Raw genomic sequence first — 17,443 nt, forward strand, 5'->3', positions numbered from 1 at the left:
TCCGCGGACTTAGAACGATATCGCGGAACATCAAACGGGACCGAGAGGGGCATCTGTATAGGACGTATTCATGACATGTGGGGTTATAGGTGGCAAGTGGGTCGTATGCCGAATAGCGAAGAAGAGACCTAATGTAGCGGATCGTGTCCGCGGTAATACAACTGCCGAGAACTACCCTGTAACTGCCCGAGAAAGAGTGGGAGCGTCGGATCAAGCCCGCGGAACAGAGATGTACCGCGGAACCTAGAAAGGCATAAGTTTCAGTGAAGTATCGGGGCCTAAAGAGATGTGGATTAAGGAAAGAAGTAGCAGGAGCACAGTAGCCAGAACACAATACCTGGAGAGACGGTTGGACAAGTGGCAGACGTGGGACACGAAAAGAGATCATGGAGAGCGGTTAGAGAGGATGGAGCGGTTGGAGAAAGAGAGCGGTTATGGGATATATAGAGGGGCGTGAAAAGAGAGAAGTGAAAGAGAAAAAGAAAAGGAGGGGGAGAACACCAGAGAGTCATTGTGATTTCAGAGGTTGTAAAATTTGATCATACAAATGATGCAGCCCTTCCACCTCTCCAGCCTTCTCCAGCCTTTGATTGATGGCCATCAACAGTATTCCGCGTGGCTGCACAATAGAAGAAATTAATTAAAAAAATGATTTAATGATTTTTCTCTCAATGTAAGAAAAATCAACTGAAACTGGAAAAAAAAACTAACTAGGAGTGAACAGTGGTCATAAGACCCTCAACAATGCCAAACTTGTCATTGATGACCTGTTCAACATGACAGACAATGAGAAAAACAGCCTCTACACAAAAGATATAAAGTAGATCAACCAATCCAATTGATGCAAAACGTATCAATTTGAAAACTTTGGCAAGGGGAATAAGACAGCTGGTAGTACGTGCAGCTATACATTTGAGACAAACATATGAGCATCTTTGCTTTGGGCAGAAATGATAACCTATTTTGCACCACCCAAATCACCAAGACATCCAAAACAAAGACAATATAATTTTAAAATAGGCAATATATATATATACACTTAACCACAAATGAAGATATGAAAGTTATATTCTCAACTCCTTATCTTAAAATGAACCAGTAAAATGCCAATCATTTCTAACCTTCAAGCTGGCAGCTGCCTTGTCCTTGTCAGTCGACTCAACAACGAATTCAGCTCTAGTCTCTCGCCCCAAGGGATCTCCTCAGGGTTTCTTTATTTAAACCAGAACAAAATTAGAAGGCAAAAAGGTAAATCTAAACAATAGTGATAATAGCAAAGTAGCAAACCTAATAAATTTTGCTGGTCAAATCAAAATGCATTTTGAAAGGTTTTGTTCTGTCTTAGAAAATGATCCCTCACAAACATGCAAGTTCAATCAAAACAATGATGCCACAACCCAAGCTACATAAATTTCATCGAATTTACATTGTACACTAATAGGTTTTCTTAGTATATGTAGCATCAGATCTAATATTCTATAGCAAAATTTTCGAACTGAACTTCTTACATCTACTTATCATTTTGATGTATATAAGTTATACATTAATATCACGAAGGGTTATTTCAAGAAGAAGCACAACCATTCAGGATAAGTACTAGAACAATATTAAAATTAGAAAATCAAACACTAAAAAACATAATAACAATTATATAGAATTATAATAAATAACCGATTATAAGGTTTAATAACAATAACAAACAACTATTTAAAATGAAACATATCACACACTTTTATGCTTAGCCAAAACCCACTTTAAAACAAAATGAAACCCTAAATATTTGTTACCTTCGTTAAAGCAAAGCTTTCTTCCAGATTGAGCAATTTTGCGTTGAAATAATGAATAAAGGTTTGTTCTTTTGGGTGCCCAAACAACTAACTTGAAAAACCCTAGCAGATCAACCTAAAAATAAATATCATCAGTCAGGAATTGAGAGAAAAGAGAGAGAAAAGGACGAAAAAATACCTCAGTTGACTCTTGGTGGCAGCACCAACACGCCCATTTTCCCTCTTTTGTTTACTCAAGACTAGACAGGGTGAAAGAATCACTTGACCTAATGAGCCCGAGGTGAGGGAAAATATATATGCTTGTCATGGAGTAAGAGACAAAGGGGAAGGAAAGATTTGTTAGATGAGAGAAGATAATTTCATTTTAGAGAGGAAGAGTTTTTCTGGAGCCCTCCTTCGATATTTGATAATAGTTTTACATCTCCGCTTATTTTCACGACGGTTTAATGTGATCTGAACCAGACATCGAAAACCAAGTCTAATCCAACACTTGAAAAAACAATGGATCCGAGGCCAAAATGGGAAGTGAGACCCAAATACACAAACAATACCCCACGGCCATCAAAAAACTTGGGCACGACTATGGGCCGTTGGACCCTGGCAACACTAAAGCTTGTTTATACCTGTGGCCAAAGCTCAATTTTCTTGTAGTCTGAACGTTTTCTCAAACACTTGAGATGTAATAGACAACACTTCCCAGACAATAGAGATAGTACTTATGAAACATGTGTAGTAACTATTCAATGGAAACGGTAAATACCTGTTGTTAATTTGAAAGACAAATCATAAGAGTTTCAAATTGTTGTGCACAATATTTTTATTTAAAAAAAAAGAATATGAGAGATTGCAAATTATATTGTTTGATTTGGTCAATTGTGTGGTATCTTGTCTTGTATCTCAGTAATAGACACGGTTGCTTCAGTGCTTTAAACAATGATTGAAACCATTTACAAGAAAAGCAAAGGCTTTTAGTCACTGTTGCAGAAAATTGTATAATAATAGAGTTTGAAAGAGGTTTCTTCATAAGAGATTAATTAAAAACTTTGAGCAACACAACAAACAAATCCTTCATCAAAATAAAGCGATGAAAATAGATCATGAAAGGAAGGAGCTCACGAATAAAGAAGAGTAGAAAAATAAATTCTACATGTTGGAAATAAATAGAATTGAATTCAAAAAAAAAAAAAAAAGTAACATGTGAATTAAGGTGAGAGAAGAGAAAAAGATTGAAACTTTGGGTTTCATTGAGAAGCTCTTCTTCTGTTTTCTGTCTAAATTAATGAACTTAATGAATATGCATAATTTAATAACATCAAATCAGGGTTTTTTTACCTTCTTCGGGTCTCTTAAGAGATCATTAGATATGTATTAACATCAATTCTTCCTGACAACTGAAAATACAAAGAATTAATATAACCGTAAAAGTGGTAACTATATGTTAAGTATAATTGTGAGTGCCTAAATCTTGCAAAACAGTTCTATTTGATTGTGAACATTAATAAGATATCTGCTGGATTGTGAATAGTAACGACCTTATTTCTTTTTCTTCTACTAAGTGTTGGATACCAAAAAAACAAGTCAATAAATCATATCATGTGAACTGTGAGCATTTTAATTTAACCTTAACATTCTGCTGCCTCCAAGTTTCCAACACAACAAAAGAAACGCGAGTGACAATGTAACTCACATAGAAAAATGCAAGTAGTTGATTTGGTCCGTGCAAAGTTACTTGGAATTTTGTTTCATACCTTTAAAATTTGTCAGCATACCTAAAACCCACCATCCGCCTCTTTTAAAGAAAAAGCTTTACACCAATAAGTTCCTGCATTTGTTGTTCAAGTCTTCGTCATCATCCTCAGATTGCCCTGATAACTAAGAGTGGAAAATCAATCAACCATTATTTTCACAAAGACAGATGCAACTAATTGAGTCAACCCATTACACACTTACACCTGACATTGCATAAGTACAGGTAAGTTAACTAAAAAAAAAATTAAAATCCAAGAGAAACTTAATTAATAGTACATCTGTACATGAAGGTGTTATAAGAAAAAAAAATTGTGTAAATATCTAAATATTCCACATAAAGTCTACCATTCCCGGCTAGTTCATCACTATAAACCACATATTCCATCATAATATATATATATATATATATATATATATATATATATATATATATATATCCGCACGAAGTCGAACAGAAAATCTAATTCAAATTCCACCACCACATTGAATTAGAAACATGCTTCATCATTTTTTTCGACAGTCCAATCATTGTAAAAAGAATTGTCGCCTATAGTCTAATTTTGTACCACCTACAACTACATATGTTGCTAACTACAAAAACACCCTTCTGAATCAACAACCATATGAGTATATTGAGTATGTACCATGTCATTCTTCATATTATTTATGTCAACTAAACTATTTTCAGGGAATATGCTACAAAAGTTAAAAGAAACCACCTCGTCTAGAGAATTGATAAATCTTATGTTTGCTCTTACTTCCTTGTAGATGATGGTGAGTGTGCTTCTTCCATGACTTGTGGTTGAGCTAAGATTATCAAGTTTACCTACTTTATTTACCAGCTGTCCCAACACAAAATCTATTATGCAAGAATTAAGCAAGAAGCAAACCTGTGAACATAAATATAATCTTTTGCTTCTTTCAAAAATAAATATAATATTTTGATGGCTTCGGAGACTTTGCAGCATCCTTTTTTTGAAATAGCATAAGCCATCGGGACAGATCCACCGCGAAGATCAACTACTCCAACTAAATCTGAGTACCCCTTTCCCAAATTTACTAATAGATAGTTTTTTGTTTCCTGAAAAAGAAAAGAGACATTTTGTATGGTAAGTGGAGATGAAAATCACGCAATTTTTAAAAGTATTATTTAAAATGAAGGAAATATCAACTATATAACATTGATTTATAATATGAATGAGACAAATGTTTCACTTGGATGAAGATGGCATGAGACTTTTTAAACTCTTCAAAAAAAAATTCAAAGTTTAGGAGAGCTAAGTTCACTTGCTACATTAGGTTATATTTAAATCAACATAAAATGAAAGTGTACGTCCCATAACTAGTAAAAGTGGTGAAACACCCTCCATTAGAAGATTGGATGAGTTGTTCTCATTGAAGACAAATAACAATAAAAAAATAGAGATTTAAGAAAAAATGATGAACACCATACCAGTTGTCTAAACTCTTATGCTAACTTTGAATGTTGTACCCACAGAATGTTACCCTTGGACTGAAACATAACATCAAAACATCAGTACATATTAAAATAAAAATCAAACACAGGTGGGGGTCTGCCTTAACCCTATAACCATTTCAAATATATATATATATTCATGCAAGGAGCAAAATAACTCTAGCTGACTCACCTCGCATCCCGACTCCAATGCAAGCTTGCAAAATCCGAGTGAAACCGGGTGCTTTGTAGCTGACTCAGAAAGCTTGATCTGTGATAACCAATATAAAGCTGAGGATATAAGAATGAACTTCCTTCTGCTCATTGAAACTCATTTTTCACTACTACTCCCTTGCCCTTTGCTAGATATCATTTTTGTATTGGTCTTTAACTTAAACAACTTACAAGCTTATCTAATACTTATTTTGACTTTTTTGGAGACACCAAAAGATGATCCCAAAACCCTGGATTTCTTATCAGATGGTTAAGATTATATAAACCAACTAAGAGTAATGTACACACACAGGAACAAAGAGTAAAGTAGACACTTCATAAAATGACATTCTAAGCAAGATGACTAATGCACTTTAGGCATTAATAGGAAACAAATGCATGTCATTGAGGAAAACAGAATTCTACTATTAAACATTGAAGTAGTGATGAGCAATATTGTTAACATAAATAGGATATATTCGCTAACCAATGTTTTTTACAGTTCCAATTACCTGCTATCATCTATCACCATGAATTGTAGTTGCTGGAAAACCATTCGAGCACAACCAATATTCCAGTGAGTTAGCTCCTTTCTATGTCTCCACAAAAACTGAAGTCAGAGCTTGCTGTGAAATCAATAATAGGATTCACTATACAACAATTTACACTATCAAATATTAAATAAACCAAGTCAAAAAGGGGAAAATAACATAGGAAGAATAATAGAAAAATAAATGAAGCCATTGACAAATTATCCAGTGACATGTTAGTGAAAGCTATACGAAATAGCCCATATCAACCGTACTACCTTTCCATGAGATCTATTCTCTCTTTGAGTATGAAGAAGGTCGATGAGGTGGCTTCTCTTATCTGACTCCTGAACATACTCAACTCTTTGAACAATCAAATTGGTATTTGAACCAACCCTTCCAACACCAAACAATAAGTACCCAAGCTAGATCCAAAGCCATTACGAAGTTTAGAAGATGAGGGTAATTAATGTAAGGAAAGTATTTTTTTCAAGAGAAGACCTTCAGCCGCAAACACATCATAAACCAAAATCACTCCCCCACGATCCTTAAGGAATAGACTTGAGATCTTGCAACGGCACTACTTTTAAGGACCCGCAAAATAATAAAGGGTGGATTAGAAACCATCTTCTTGGGATTTGGAATAAGAAGCTCTAAGTAAACTATTTTATAGTTAGAGATTTTGTTTTGTATGAACTGATGAGGAGAAATGTATCAAGCCTAAGATATCTGTGCGGAGAGCTTTTTTAGCTTATGTTTTCTTTTTAGGGGTTTCGTTTAACTTTTATCTTTTGTTTGGGTTGCGAACAATTGAAATTGGGAAAAGAGGGCGTAGAATTACTTTTTTTCTGCCGAATTATTGTAAAAGCTAAGGTGTCCACCTTTGAGAAAAAAGGGGGCTGACGTGACTTACTGGGAGCATTTTCGACTGTTCAGTATTAATGGTTGCAAAAATAACAAATTAGTTGCCTAAAGGAGTAAAGAAAGATGCACATGATGAACTGTGATGATAGGCATTCCTAATTATCATATTATCCTAATATCAGTGTGAGGTGGTGGACTCAATTAAATGAACAATCAGTATCTGCATAACAAAATCATATACTTTGAGGTTACAGATCCCAATAATTGCATATCACGTTAAAAGATAAAGAGAGACAGAATGCTTTAATGAAACTAAAACCTTGATACCAAATTTAATGAAATTAAAGTATCGTCTTCAAAATGAATTGGATTTACAAATATGATAAGAGAGAATAATATTACTCTATACTCTAGCCACCTTACAATAAGTAGAAACCATTTGTGGCTGTTGTTGCATCCTCGACAATGCAATTATATGGAACACAACTAACATGGGAACTAAGCTCAAAAGAAAGCTCAAAGTACGCCATCCCGAACATTTTTCTACATTTAGGCCTGTCATTTAGTTAAATTTGGCCTTGCCATTTAGTTATGCTTTGGTTATAAGACATCACTTTCTCTTGCTCACTATTACAAAAACATAGCAATACTACTCTATATCTAATCAATTGGCCAACCAATCTTACATGTGATCACATTTTGTTTAATTTTATTTGTTTTCTTAACATTACAGTCTATGCCATCTCATCCTACATGCTTCTATTAATTAGAAATTGATACAGTGAATCTTTATATCGATGGGAAAAGAAACAATGAATCGCCTGATGTATGTAAATAATGTAAACTCGTGAACCATTCTGTCACAAAATTTTTATTGGGGCCATCATGGAATCGATAACCAAGGGTATCCCAAATGAAACATAGAATGAATATTTAAGTTTGATCAAGTAGTAACTCACTTGGGCCAAAGATCACAGTATCCAATCCTGCTAAAGCGACCAATTGAACTTCATCACCAAGTTCTCTTTGAAGATCCACCGGCTTCATAAAATACCAACAATTATATTTTAAATAGTAGTACCTAAAGAACTTTGATCTGACATTTTCTTTCCTTCTCATCCAATTCAATCAATCTCAACTCCCAACTTAAATTCAAACGATTCATTTACATAGGACTATCTAGCTACCACACTTGACAATAAATGAAACAAAGAATATGTGGACTTAAACCCATTAGTGTTTGCATGACCTCCATAAATGTGATGGTAGTCTAGTCTTAGAGTGGAGTCTGTTTTGTTCTTTAAAAGGGATCTAGACAAATTCACCATCTAAAATATGTAGAAGGTTGGGAAAGAAGGATGTAAGATCCCCCCTTTTCTGATCAAAGGAATTGAAAAAGAAAAAATTACATTCAGGGATCGAAGTAACGGACCTGGTCTCTACCATTATTGAAGTTGCTTCTAGCAAAAGCCTTGACTAGTGATCAGTGTTATAGGCTCTAACATAAGCCACATTGTCCAAAACATCAGGACCGTTCATTCCAAACCTGCAGGTTGCAACTATCAATACCTTTAAATCAAAGTTCTAAAAAACTACACTCTTTGTTTCTCAAATTTTTAACTTTTCTCAAATTTAAAAATCAAAGTACTGATCAAAGTTAGGAGAATACCTGCTTTTTGAGAGAAAGTGATATGAACGACGTTATTGTGTTTTCTTCCATCTTCAATTTTTCTCCAATTTTTATCCTTCAACCATTTGAAACAAAAAATTGGTGAATGCCTAATCAATGAGATTGATAAAATAGACAGGAACGTGAAAGAAGGATGAGAAACTACACCGAAACTCAGTACATAATGGGTGTTGTTCCATTTTGAGATGACAACAACTGATTAATTGTGGTGAGTTGCAAAAAAAAATAAAAAATAATGAATGTGCACCGACTGGAGTAACAGAACGTCTAGCGAGGAGACACATTGTAATTTCAACTTTTTTTTTTTTTTTTTTTTATCAAGCTAGGGTTTTTTGTTTTTTTTTTTGGTATAGGTCGGGGTGGGGTTTTGAGTTTTGACGAAAGGTTTTTTGATCATTTTCTTTTATTTCATATTGTTACGCGAACAATTCCCAAAATCGGGCGTGAGTTTTTTTTTTTTTTTTGTTGAATCATTGTAAAAACTGAGGTGTCCATCTCTATCTCAGAGAAAAAATGGGGTTGACGTGGATTCGTGGGAGCATTCTCGACTATTTAGTATTAATAGTCTTTGGTATCTGATCTTATAACCGTTGAGGATTTGGCGTGAGTTGGAATTTCTAAAAATGGGGATATTTACACATAATATCAAATAAATATGCGAACTGTGCTATGCATCGATTTCTTTTAAGTCTTCTCGCTCTAGATTGATAGGTAGCATAGTTTTTTCGGATTCTAATTATAATTCAAGAAGGTATATAAATATTAGAGGGGTAATTACATAATTTCAGGACAAAACGGAGGTTCCTCTAAATCATTAGAAAAAATATGGATAATTATATAATGTTCGTGACGTGAGGGAGGTTCTTCTAAATTATTAAACAAGATGGAGTTGATTCTAATTGTAGTGAAGTAAGGGAGGTGTTTTTAATTTGTACAAAGAGGGAACTAATAATAATAATAATAATAATAATAATAATAATAAGCTATTCGATAGTTAGGGGTTGTTGTAGGAAGTTTGGCTATCTTATAGTGTAGAGATACGGAGATTTGCTGGCTTGACGTGATACCTGAATTTTATTTGTCAGAGAAACATAATTTCTTCGCCCAGTCAAAACTAAAGCATTTTACCTACAAGATGGCCATGAAGCATAATGTCATCTTGCACGCAATCGTTTTAGATATTTTGAAGCATAGTTTAAGGTTTTTGCCTTTTTGGAACTACAGTTGTTGGTAGAATAACAACTATGGAATAGTGTAAATCTTATATGGTTTGTTCAAAGACAAAGTACCAAACATTCAGCAATGTAAACACTATGATCTTGGTCATCAGGTACACATACATGCATGGAAGGTCTCTAAAGGTTGTAAGTGGTCTGGTGATTACTCTTGTTCTCTATTTTTTTTTAACAAATTACAAAATCATCATCATTAATTTTGATAATACATGCCTAATTGGGGTTTAAATTGGAAGCCATGCCTACAAGCTACATCTCACCATGCACAATTAAAGAAACTTAGTGGAATGCACCTTGTGGAAACACAACTCGAGGTAATCCTAGTCCATCTCTACTACATGCAAGTCGTCAATGTTTGTTGTTTTTGGCTAAAGTACCTTACAAATGTTTTTTTTTGCTAGAAGTTAATTGATATTATAAAAATCGAAAGAAAAGAGATTACAAAGAAAAATAAATAGTATAGACAAGCATATGGCTAACAAACTAGTCTTAGGGGGTGTTTGGATCCTATTTATTTATTGACAAAAAGTGTTTATTATTCAAAAAATGTTTTTTGAAAAAATAAATGCGTTTGGTCTCTATTTTTTTTAAAAAATATTTTTCATCCAAAAAATATTTATTGGTCCGAAAAACTCGTTTTATGATAATTAGGTAAAACTTGTTTTTTAAGACAAAAAACTATTTTTTCTTCTCTCTCATCTGCGCCAAAGGCAAAGTGACGGCCTGGTTATTTTCTCCAAATAAAACTCATTTTTTTTATTAGATCTCGATCTCTCGTCTCGATCTCTCACTCAATTTCTAAAGGTACGAAGATCCTAAAAATGCGATTTTTTTTTGTTTGAATCCATTATACATGATTTGCATCTATGGATCTTTATTAGATTCAAGTTATCACTTGCGGAGTATCTCTCGTCATGATTTGCATCTATGGATATGTATTAGATGGTTAGTTAAGTTGTTTTGATGGTTGTTACTAGTGGAGGTACATAGACATCAATTTTTGGCATCACTATGCTTATTTGCTACAAATACTCAATTGATCTTTTCACCAAGATACAGAGACAAGAAGGAATTAAAACCTAACTTGAAGAACAATTTTATATATATGTTTTGGTGATATAGTTTTATCAGTATTTGCTTTAGTATCTTGTTAATTTTAGGTGCAGAGTGAAACTACTTTCGCTTTCTGACGTAAGAGCAAAATAACATCAGCCTATAGTTTTTTCTCCCAGCTCCTTTTACTATCGTTTGTGTCAATGTTATAGCCCCCCGTCCCCGTCCATTAAATTCATAGATTTGGAATCATCAGCCCTGTTTAAATGGGTCAAAATTACCAATGTGTTTGCGTTCTTTTTAAGTGCATTCACGTACTACTATTGAATTTCTTGATGTATACCTTATCTTCCATACTTTTTGCTTTAGTTGAGAGCATTTTATAACTAAGTTTCATCGTTACTTTACATGGATTGTTACACCTACTTGGGTAATCGTTTGAATTAATTTAAGAACTGATACAGTATGATATGTAAAGGAATCTGTAAATGCTGCTATGTACTAAAACACTCAAACTGCCAAAGTGACCACCTATTTCCAGGGGTTCAACTCATGTTAATGCTAATCTGTAGTAAAGAGAATACACTTTTGCGATTCTTTGAAATCAGAATGCCTTGAATGCTTTGTATGCTTCTATGTAGTTCTCTTTAAGATAAGTTGAGATAAGAATATTGTTTCTAAACACTTTCTCAGATTGGCATTATCAGTTGAGATAACCAAGATCATATTTCTCTGTATTTTGGCAACAAGAAATTTGTTTTTTTTTTTTTGTATAGTTGAGATGCTTTTTTTGCCGTCACTATATATAGAAGGGTTCATCTTTACTTGAGAGTTGATCATTAGTTGTTGTCACCATATATAGATGAGTAAAGGTACCACTTCTGGAAAAGTACGTGCAAATTGGAATGACAACCTTGATGTGATCTTTTCGGATGCAATGGTTAAGGAGACTTTAGATGGTAATGTCACCCAAAATGGGTTCACCAAAGTCAGTTGGAATAATATATTGAAAGACTTCAACGAGCAGTCACAATGTGACTATAATATGGATCAAGTTCGTAACCGCTTGAATAATTTGAAGTTAAAATACAAAGTCGCAAAGGCACTTACTATTTTATCTGGTTTTGGGTGTGATCCGACTACTTGTGTGTTCATCGCTAGCAGTGCTGTTTGGGATGAATACTTGAAGGTACGTAATGTTTATTGGAAAATGTATATCCATATCTTGAAGATTTTGATGTTATTAGACTATTAATAAAAGGAATGTACACAGGCACATCCAGATGCATAATGTTGTAAAAAATCACCCTTTCTCGTGTATGATAATATGGTTTTTCTATGTGATGGAAAAGTTGCTGAAGGAAAATTTTGGAAGTCGTACCACCGACAACCAAATCAAGAACGGGTTTCTATTGACATACTTGAAGACACACAAGTGGTAAGGGCAAATAGTGAGTCTTTGCCTTTACAGGATGAGCCAGTTATACAAGGAGCTAGAAGAGTCTGTGCATTCACCAGATCACGAGCGAAGTGTTACTAGAGATGCAAACAAGGGAAGAGAAACAACTAATGCTAAGCGAAAGGCTTCCAATATTAGTGAATTGTCTAAAGCTGTAACAAAGTTAGCTGAGGCACATCGGTTTAGGGCATCTTATTTTCGATCGGTTGATGATCCTTATGGCTTGAACATATGTATTACTACGTTGGAGGAATTGGAAGGCATTGAAGAAGAAGAGATCTATGATGCAATAGAATTGTTTGAAAAACCTCATGCTAGGGAAGCATTTATGTCTCTTAAGCCACATCGCCGTTTAAATTGGCTAAGGAGGGAGCTTTCTCGACCAACTATGGTTTAGAATGATTATGTTATATATGTTTAGAATGATTGTGACGTTCCATCTTTTTTTATTATCTTAGTGGTTTTGTATTTACCTTTTTATGGTGTTTGAATTCTTAGTGGTATTGTTTACTGTGTGGATGTCGAATTCTTAGTGATATTGTTCACTGTGTGGATGCCATAATCTTGCAAGTATTTTTTGTAACACAAATTTATATGTATGTTGTATCTTATTGAATAATTATGAGTATTATTAATAGGTGGGATATTTTTCAATTATGAATTTCGATGATGAGCTAGATGAAATTGAAGAATGCCTCATAGAAGAGGTGATTGCATATGTTATTGGTATAATTGGAAGGCTCTTTGACAAGCAACCTTGTAATGATTCTATGCTTAGTGGTGGTGCCTATATGAATGAGGTTTTCGAGGGTCACAATGATCGATGCTGCAGAATGTTTTGTATGGATAAGCCTGTTTTTGTGAAATTTTGCAAGATTCTCAAAGATAAAGAGTTGCTACAAGATTCTTTTACTATTAGTGTGCGAGAACAAGTAGGAATGTTTTTATATACTATGGGTCACTGTGCGTCAAATCGGATTTGTCAAGAACGATTTCAGCATTCCGGTGAAACAATTAGCTACCATTTTCACAATGTTCTAAATGCAGTTTTATCCTTATCAGAAGAGTTCATTCACCCTCCTACAACTAATACGCCTCCTGAGATTCAAAACAATGAAATGTCTTTTTCCTTTTTTCAAGGTAATTTATAAACATTGTTTTTAGTTTAAAGTCATGTGTTTTTCGGTTGGTATTATGTATCTGACATGATTAACTATTTGAAAATTATATGATTGCATTGGGGCTTTGGATGGTACTCACATACCTGCTAATCTTCCACTAAATCAGCAAGTTAGGTTTCTTAATAGGAAAAACGATATCACACAAAATGTTTTGGTGGCTTGTACTTTTGATATGCCAATTTTTTATGTATATGCCGATTGGGAAGGCTCCGTAGCTGATGCACGTGTGCTAAAATCTGCATTGGAAGACCTAGATGCTAGATTTCCTCACCCACCTGAAGGTATATATGTTTATGTTGATTTCTAATTTATTTCATATGCATTCCACATTATCATATAATTATTTACTTACTTCTAATTTTGTTCTTGAACTAGGCAAGTATTATGTTGTTGATGCTGGGTATGCAAATACAAAAGGGTTTTGGCTCCTTATCGAGGAGTTCGATATCATTTGCAAGATTACAGAGGGAGCAAAAATCCACCAAGAACTAAAGAAGAGTTGTATAACCATAGACATTCATCTCTTAGAAATGTCATCGAGCGTTGTTTTGGAGTTCTTAAATCTCGATTTATGATACTTAAATTTGCGCCAGCTTATCCATTTTAGACACAACGTGATATTGTATTTGCAGCATGTGTGTTACATAACTACATTCGTCTGGAAGGGAAAAATGATTGGATTTTCACTAGGTATGAAAATATGGTAGAAGAAAACGTCCCAAGTGAAGAAAATGACCAAGTGGAGGTGGTTGCAGCACAACCAAGTGCACGTGTTCAAAGAGTTAACCAACGCCAAGCTTCATTACTAAGGGATTCAATTGCACGCGACTTATGGAGTGCAAGAGATTGAGCGTATTACTGATCAATCAATTTTATGATATGGGGTTGTTTTTAACTTTTATATAACTTGAACGGTTTGTAATAACTTTTTTTATTGTATTATTTGAGTGAGTTCAGTTTAATAAGATTGGCTATTTTTCCATGCACAAATTTGGACTTTAAATAAATACGTTTGGTTCCTATTTTTCAAGAAAAAAAAATATTTTTTTTTATAAAAATAGTTTTTAAGAAAAATCTCAACCAAACATGTTTATTCAAAAACTGTTTTTAGAATAAATATTTTTTCAAAAAAATACTTTTTGAGAAAAACTGATTTTTTGAAAAAATGGGATCCAAACACCCACTTATGGATCAATTAACAAAATGGTACTAAGTGTTATGCTGATTTCAAGATTGGCCAAAAATCTTTGCCGTGCATCCCACCACTTTAGCTCACACCATTACCCAAATTCGCATTATGCCTAACACACTTGTCTGCCCCTATATATACTAGCTTACGAACCCATCCTATGAACGGGGTGTCGTTATATTAAATTATTCAAAAAAATATTAGCAACTATGCATAGTTATGAGATATGAAAATTATATTAATCACTCATTCAAATTTTTTGCACCACTCTTTATAAAAAAGAAGCACCAAACCTTCATAAAACCCATCGACTTCTTTTTGTTGTTAGGTTTAGTAATTGAAGTTTAATTGAAGTTTTGTGAGAATACCCAATGTGGCGAAGATAATATTGAAGCTATTTGAATAACAAAACATTCCCAATCATAATAAAAGAATTATGATAAACACTATTTAAAATGCAAAACTATATTTGTCGAGACATTTATTCTCCCTACATATAATACAAACATATTTTAAGGTTATTAGTTCAATGCATTTGCATCAAGTTGCTGATTTTCCATTAGTTATATTTTGAGGTTATGTAGTACGTTGCATCTAGTTTTAAATTTCTCATTAATTATTCTTTGAGGTTAGTTCAATGCAGTTGCATCAAGTTTCCAATTTCCTGTTAATTATTCTTTGAGGTTAGTTCAGTACAATTGCATCCACTTTATGATTTCTCGTTAGTTATTCATTAAGGTTAATTAAGTACAGTTGTATCCAGTTTTCGATGTTTCGTTAATTAGTCTTTGAGATTAGTTCATTGCATTTGCATCTAGGTTCCAATCTTCCATTAATTACTTTTTGAGATTAGTTCAATACATCTGCATCCAATTTCTGATTTCTCGTTAATTTTTTTTCTAGGTTAGTTCGATAGTTTACAATTTCTAGTTATTTATGCTTTGAGGTCAGTGCAATGCAGTTATATCTGGCTTCCGATTTCCAGTTAACTATTCTTCAAGATTATTTCAATATATTTGCATCCAATTTCTGATTTTCCGTTAGTTAATCTCTGATTTTAGTTTAATACAGTTGCTTCCAATTTCTGATTTTCAGTTAATTATTCTTTGAGATAGTTCAATGCAGTTGCATCCAATTTACGATTTTATGTTAATTGTTCTTTAAGGTTAGTTCAATGCATTTACACCAAGTTTCTGATTTCCCGTTAATTATTTTATGATGTTAGTTTAATTCACTTACATCAAATTTATAATTTCCCGTTAATTATTCATTTAAGTTAGTTCAGTGCAGTTTAATCTATTTTTCAATATTTTGTTAATTAGTCTTTGAGATTAGTCCATTGCATTTGCATCCAGTTTCTGATTTCCCGTTAATAACTCTTTAAGGTTAGTTCAATACATCTGCATCTGCATCTAGTTTCTAATTATTTATGCTTTGAGGTTAGTTTGATATAATTACATCCGATTTCTGATTTCCTGTTAACTATTCTTTAAGGTTATTTCAATGTATTTGTATTTAGTTTTCGATTTCCCACCAATTATTCTATGAGGTTAGTTCAACGCAGTTGCATTCGGTTTTTGATTTTCTGTTAATTATTTTTTCAGTTTAGTTCAATGTATTTGCATCCAGTTTTCGGTTTCCTATTAATTATTATTTGAGATTTGTTTGATGTATTTGCATACCGTTTTCGATTTCCCGTTAAATATTTTTCAAAGATTTGCATCCAATTTATAAATTCCAGTTAGTTATTCTCTAATGTTAGTTTAATGCAATTGCATCCAGTTTCCGATTTCTATTTAATTACTTTTTTAGTTTAGTTTATTGCATTTACATAGAATTTTTGATTTCTCGTTAATTACTCTTTAATCTCAATTATGTATTTGAATCAAGTTTCCGATTTCCTTTGATAAAACCTTTCAACTTTATTTTATTATTTAATAATAGAAATTTGAATGAAGTTTTGTGAGATTGCCTAATAAGGCGAAGTTCATATATATTGAAGCTACTTGAATAGCAATGAGTTCCCAATCATACGGAAAGAGATAAGATAAACATCATTTTAAATACAAAACTATAATTATCGAGACATCCCACAACATATAACCCAACTATGTTTTGAGGTTAGTTCAATGTATTTGCATCTAGTTTTTTATTTTTTGTTATTTATATTTTGAGGTTAGTTCAATGCAGTTGTATCCAATTTCCGATTCTCATTATTTATTTTTTGAGGTTAGTTCAATGCAATTGTATCCAGTTTCCGATTTCTCTTTAATTATTTTTTGCAGCTAGTTCAATACATTTGCATCAAATTTTCAATTTCCTGTTAATTGTTCTTTGAGGTTAGTTCAATGCATTTGCATCCAGTTTCTGATTTCCCATTAACTATTCTGTGAGATTAGTTTAATGCATTTGCATCCAATTTTCGATTTCTCGTTTATTATTTGATAAGGTTGCATTTGCATCTAGTTTCCGATTTCCCGTTAATAATTGTTTGAGGTTAGTTCAATGAATTTGCATTCAGTTTCTGATTTCCCGTTAATTATTTCTTGAGGTTAGTTCAATGCATTTGCATCAAGTTTCTTTTTTGAGATTCGTTCAGTGCAGTTGTACCCGATTTTCAATTTTCCGTTAATTATTCTTTAAGATTAGTTCCACGCATTTGCATAATGCTTCCAATTTATAATTAATTTTTTTAGGTTAGTTTAATACAGTTGCATCCAGTTTCCGATTTTCCGTTAATTTAATCTTTGAGGGTTAGTTCAATGCATTTGCGTCCAGTTCCCGATTTCGCGACAATTATTTTTTGATGTTAATTTGATGTATTTGCATCCAAGTTTTGATTTCCCGTTAATTATTCTTTGATGTTAGTTTAATGCAGTTATATCCATATTCCGATTTTCTATTAATTACTTTTGAAGATTAGCTTGTATTTGCATCAAATTTTCGATTTTCCATTAAATATTATTTGAGGTTAGTTCAATACATTTGCATCCAACTTTTGGTTCCCCATTAATTGTTCTTTGATGTTAGTTTCATT

At 33.1% G+C, this 17,443-nt stretch overlaps 1 protein-coding gene across 1 annotated transcript; it reads left to right on the top strand.

Annotated features, from left to right (window-relative positions):
- Window positions 1–11,439: 11,439 nt before the first annotated feature.
- LOC147517323 (L10-interacting MYB domain-containing protein-like) lies at window positions 11,440–11,868 on the top strand. Its single transcript, XM_086593564.1, has 2 exons — window positions 11,440–11,766; window positions 11,851–11,868. The coding sequence occupies exons 1-2, from the start codon at window positions 11,440–11,442 to the stop codon at window positions 11,866–11,868; spliced, it is 345 nt and encodes a 114-aa protein (XP_086449690.1).
- Window positions 11,869–17,443: the final 5,575 nt, after the last annotated feature.

The sequence above is a fragment of the Coptis chinensis genome, chromosome 2 (genome assembly GCF_015680905.1).
Source record: "Coptis chinensis isolate HL-2020 chromosome 2, ASM1568090v1, whole genome shotgun sequence".
NCBI classification, from domain to species: domain Eukaryota; kingdom Viridiplantae; phylum Streptophyta; class Magnoliopsida; order Ranunculales; family Ranunculaceae; genus Coptis; species Coptis chinensis.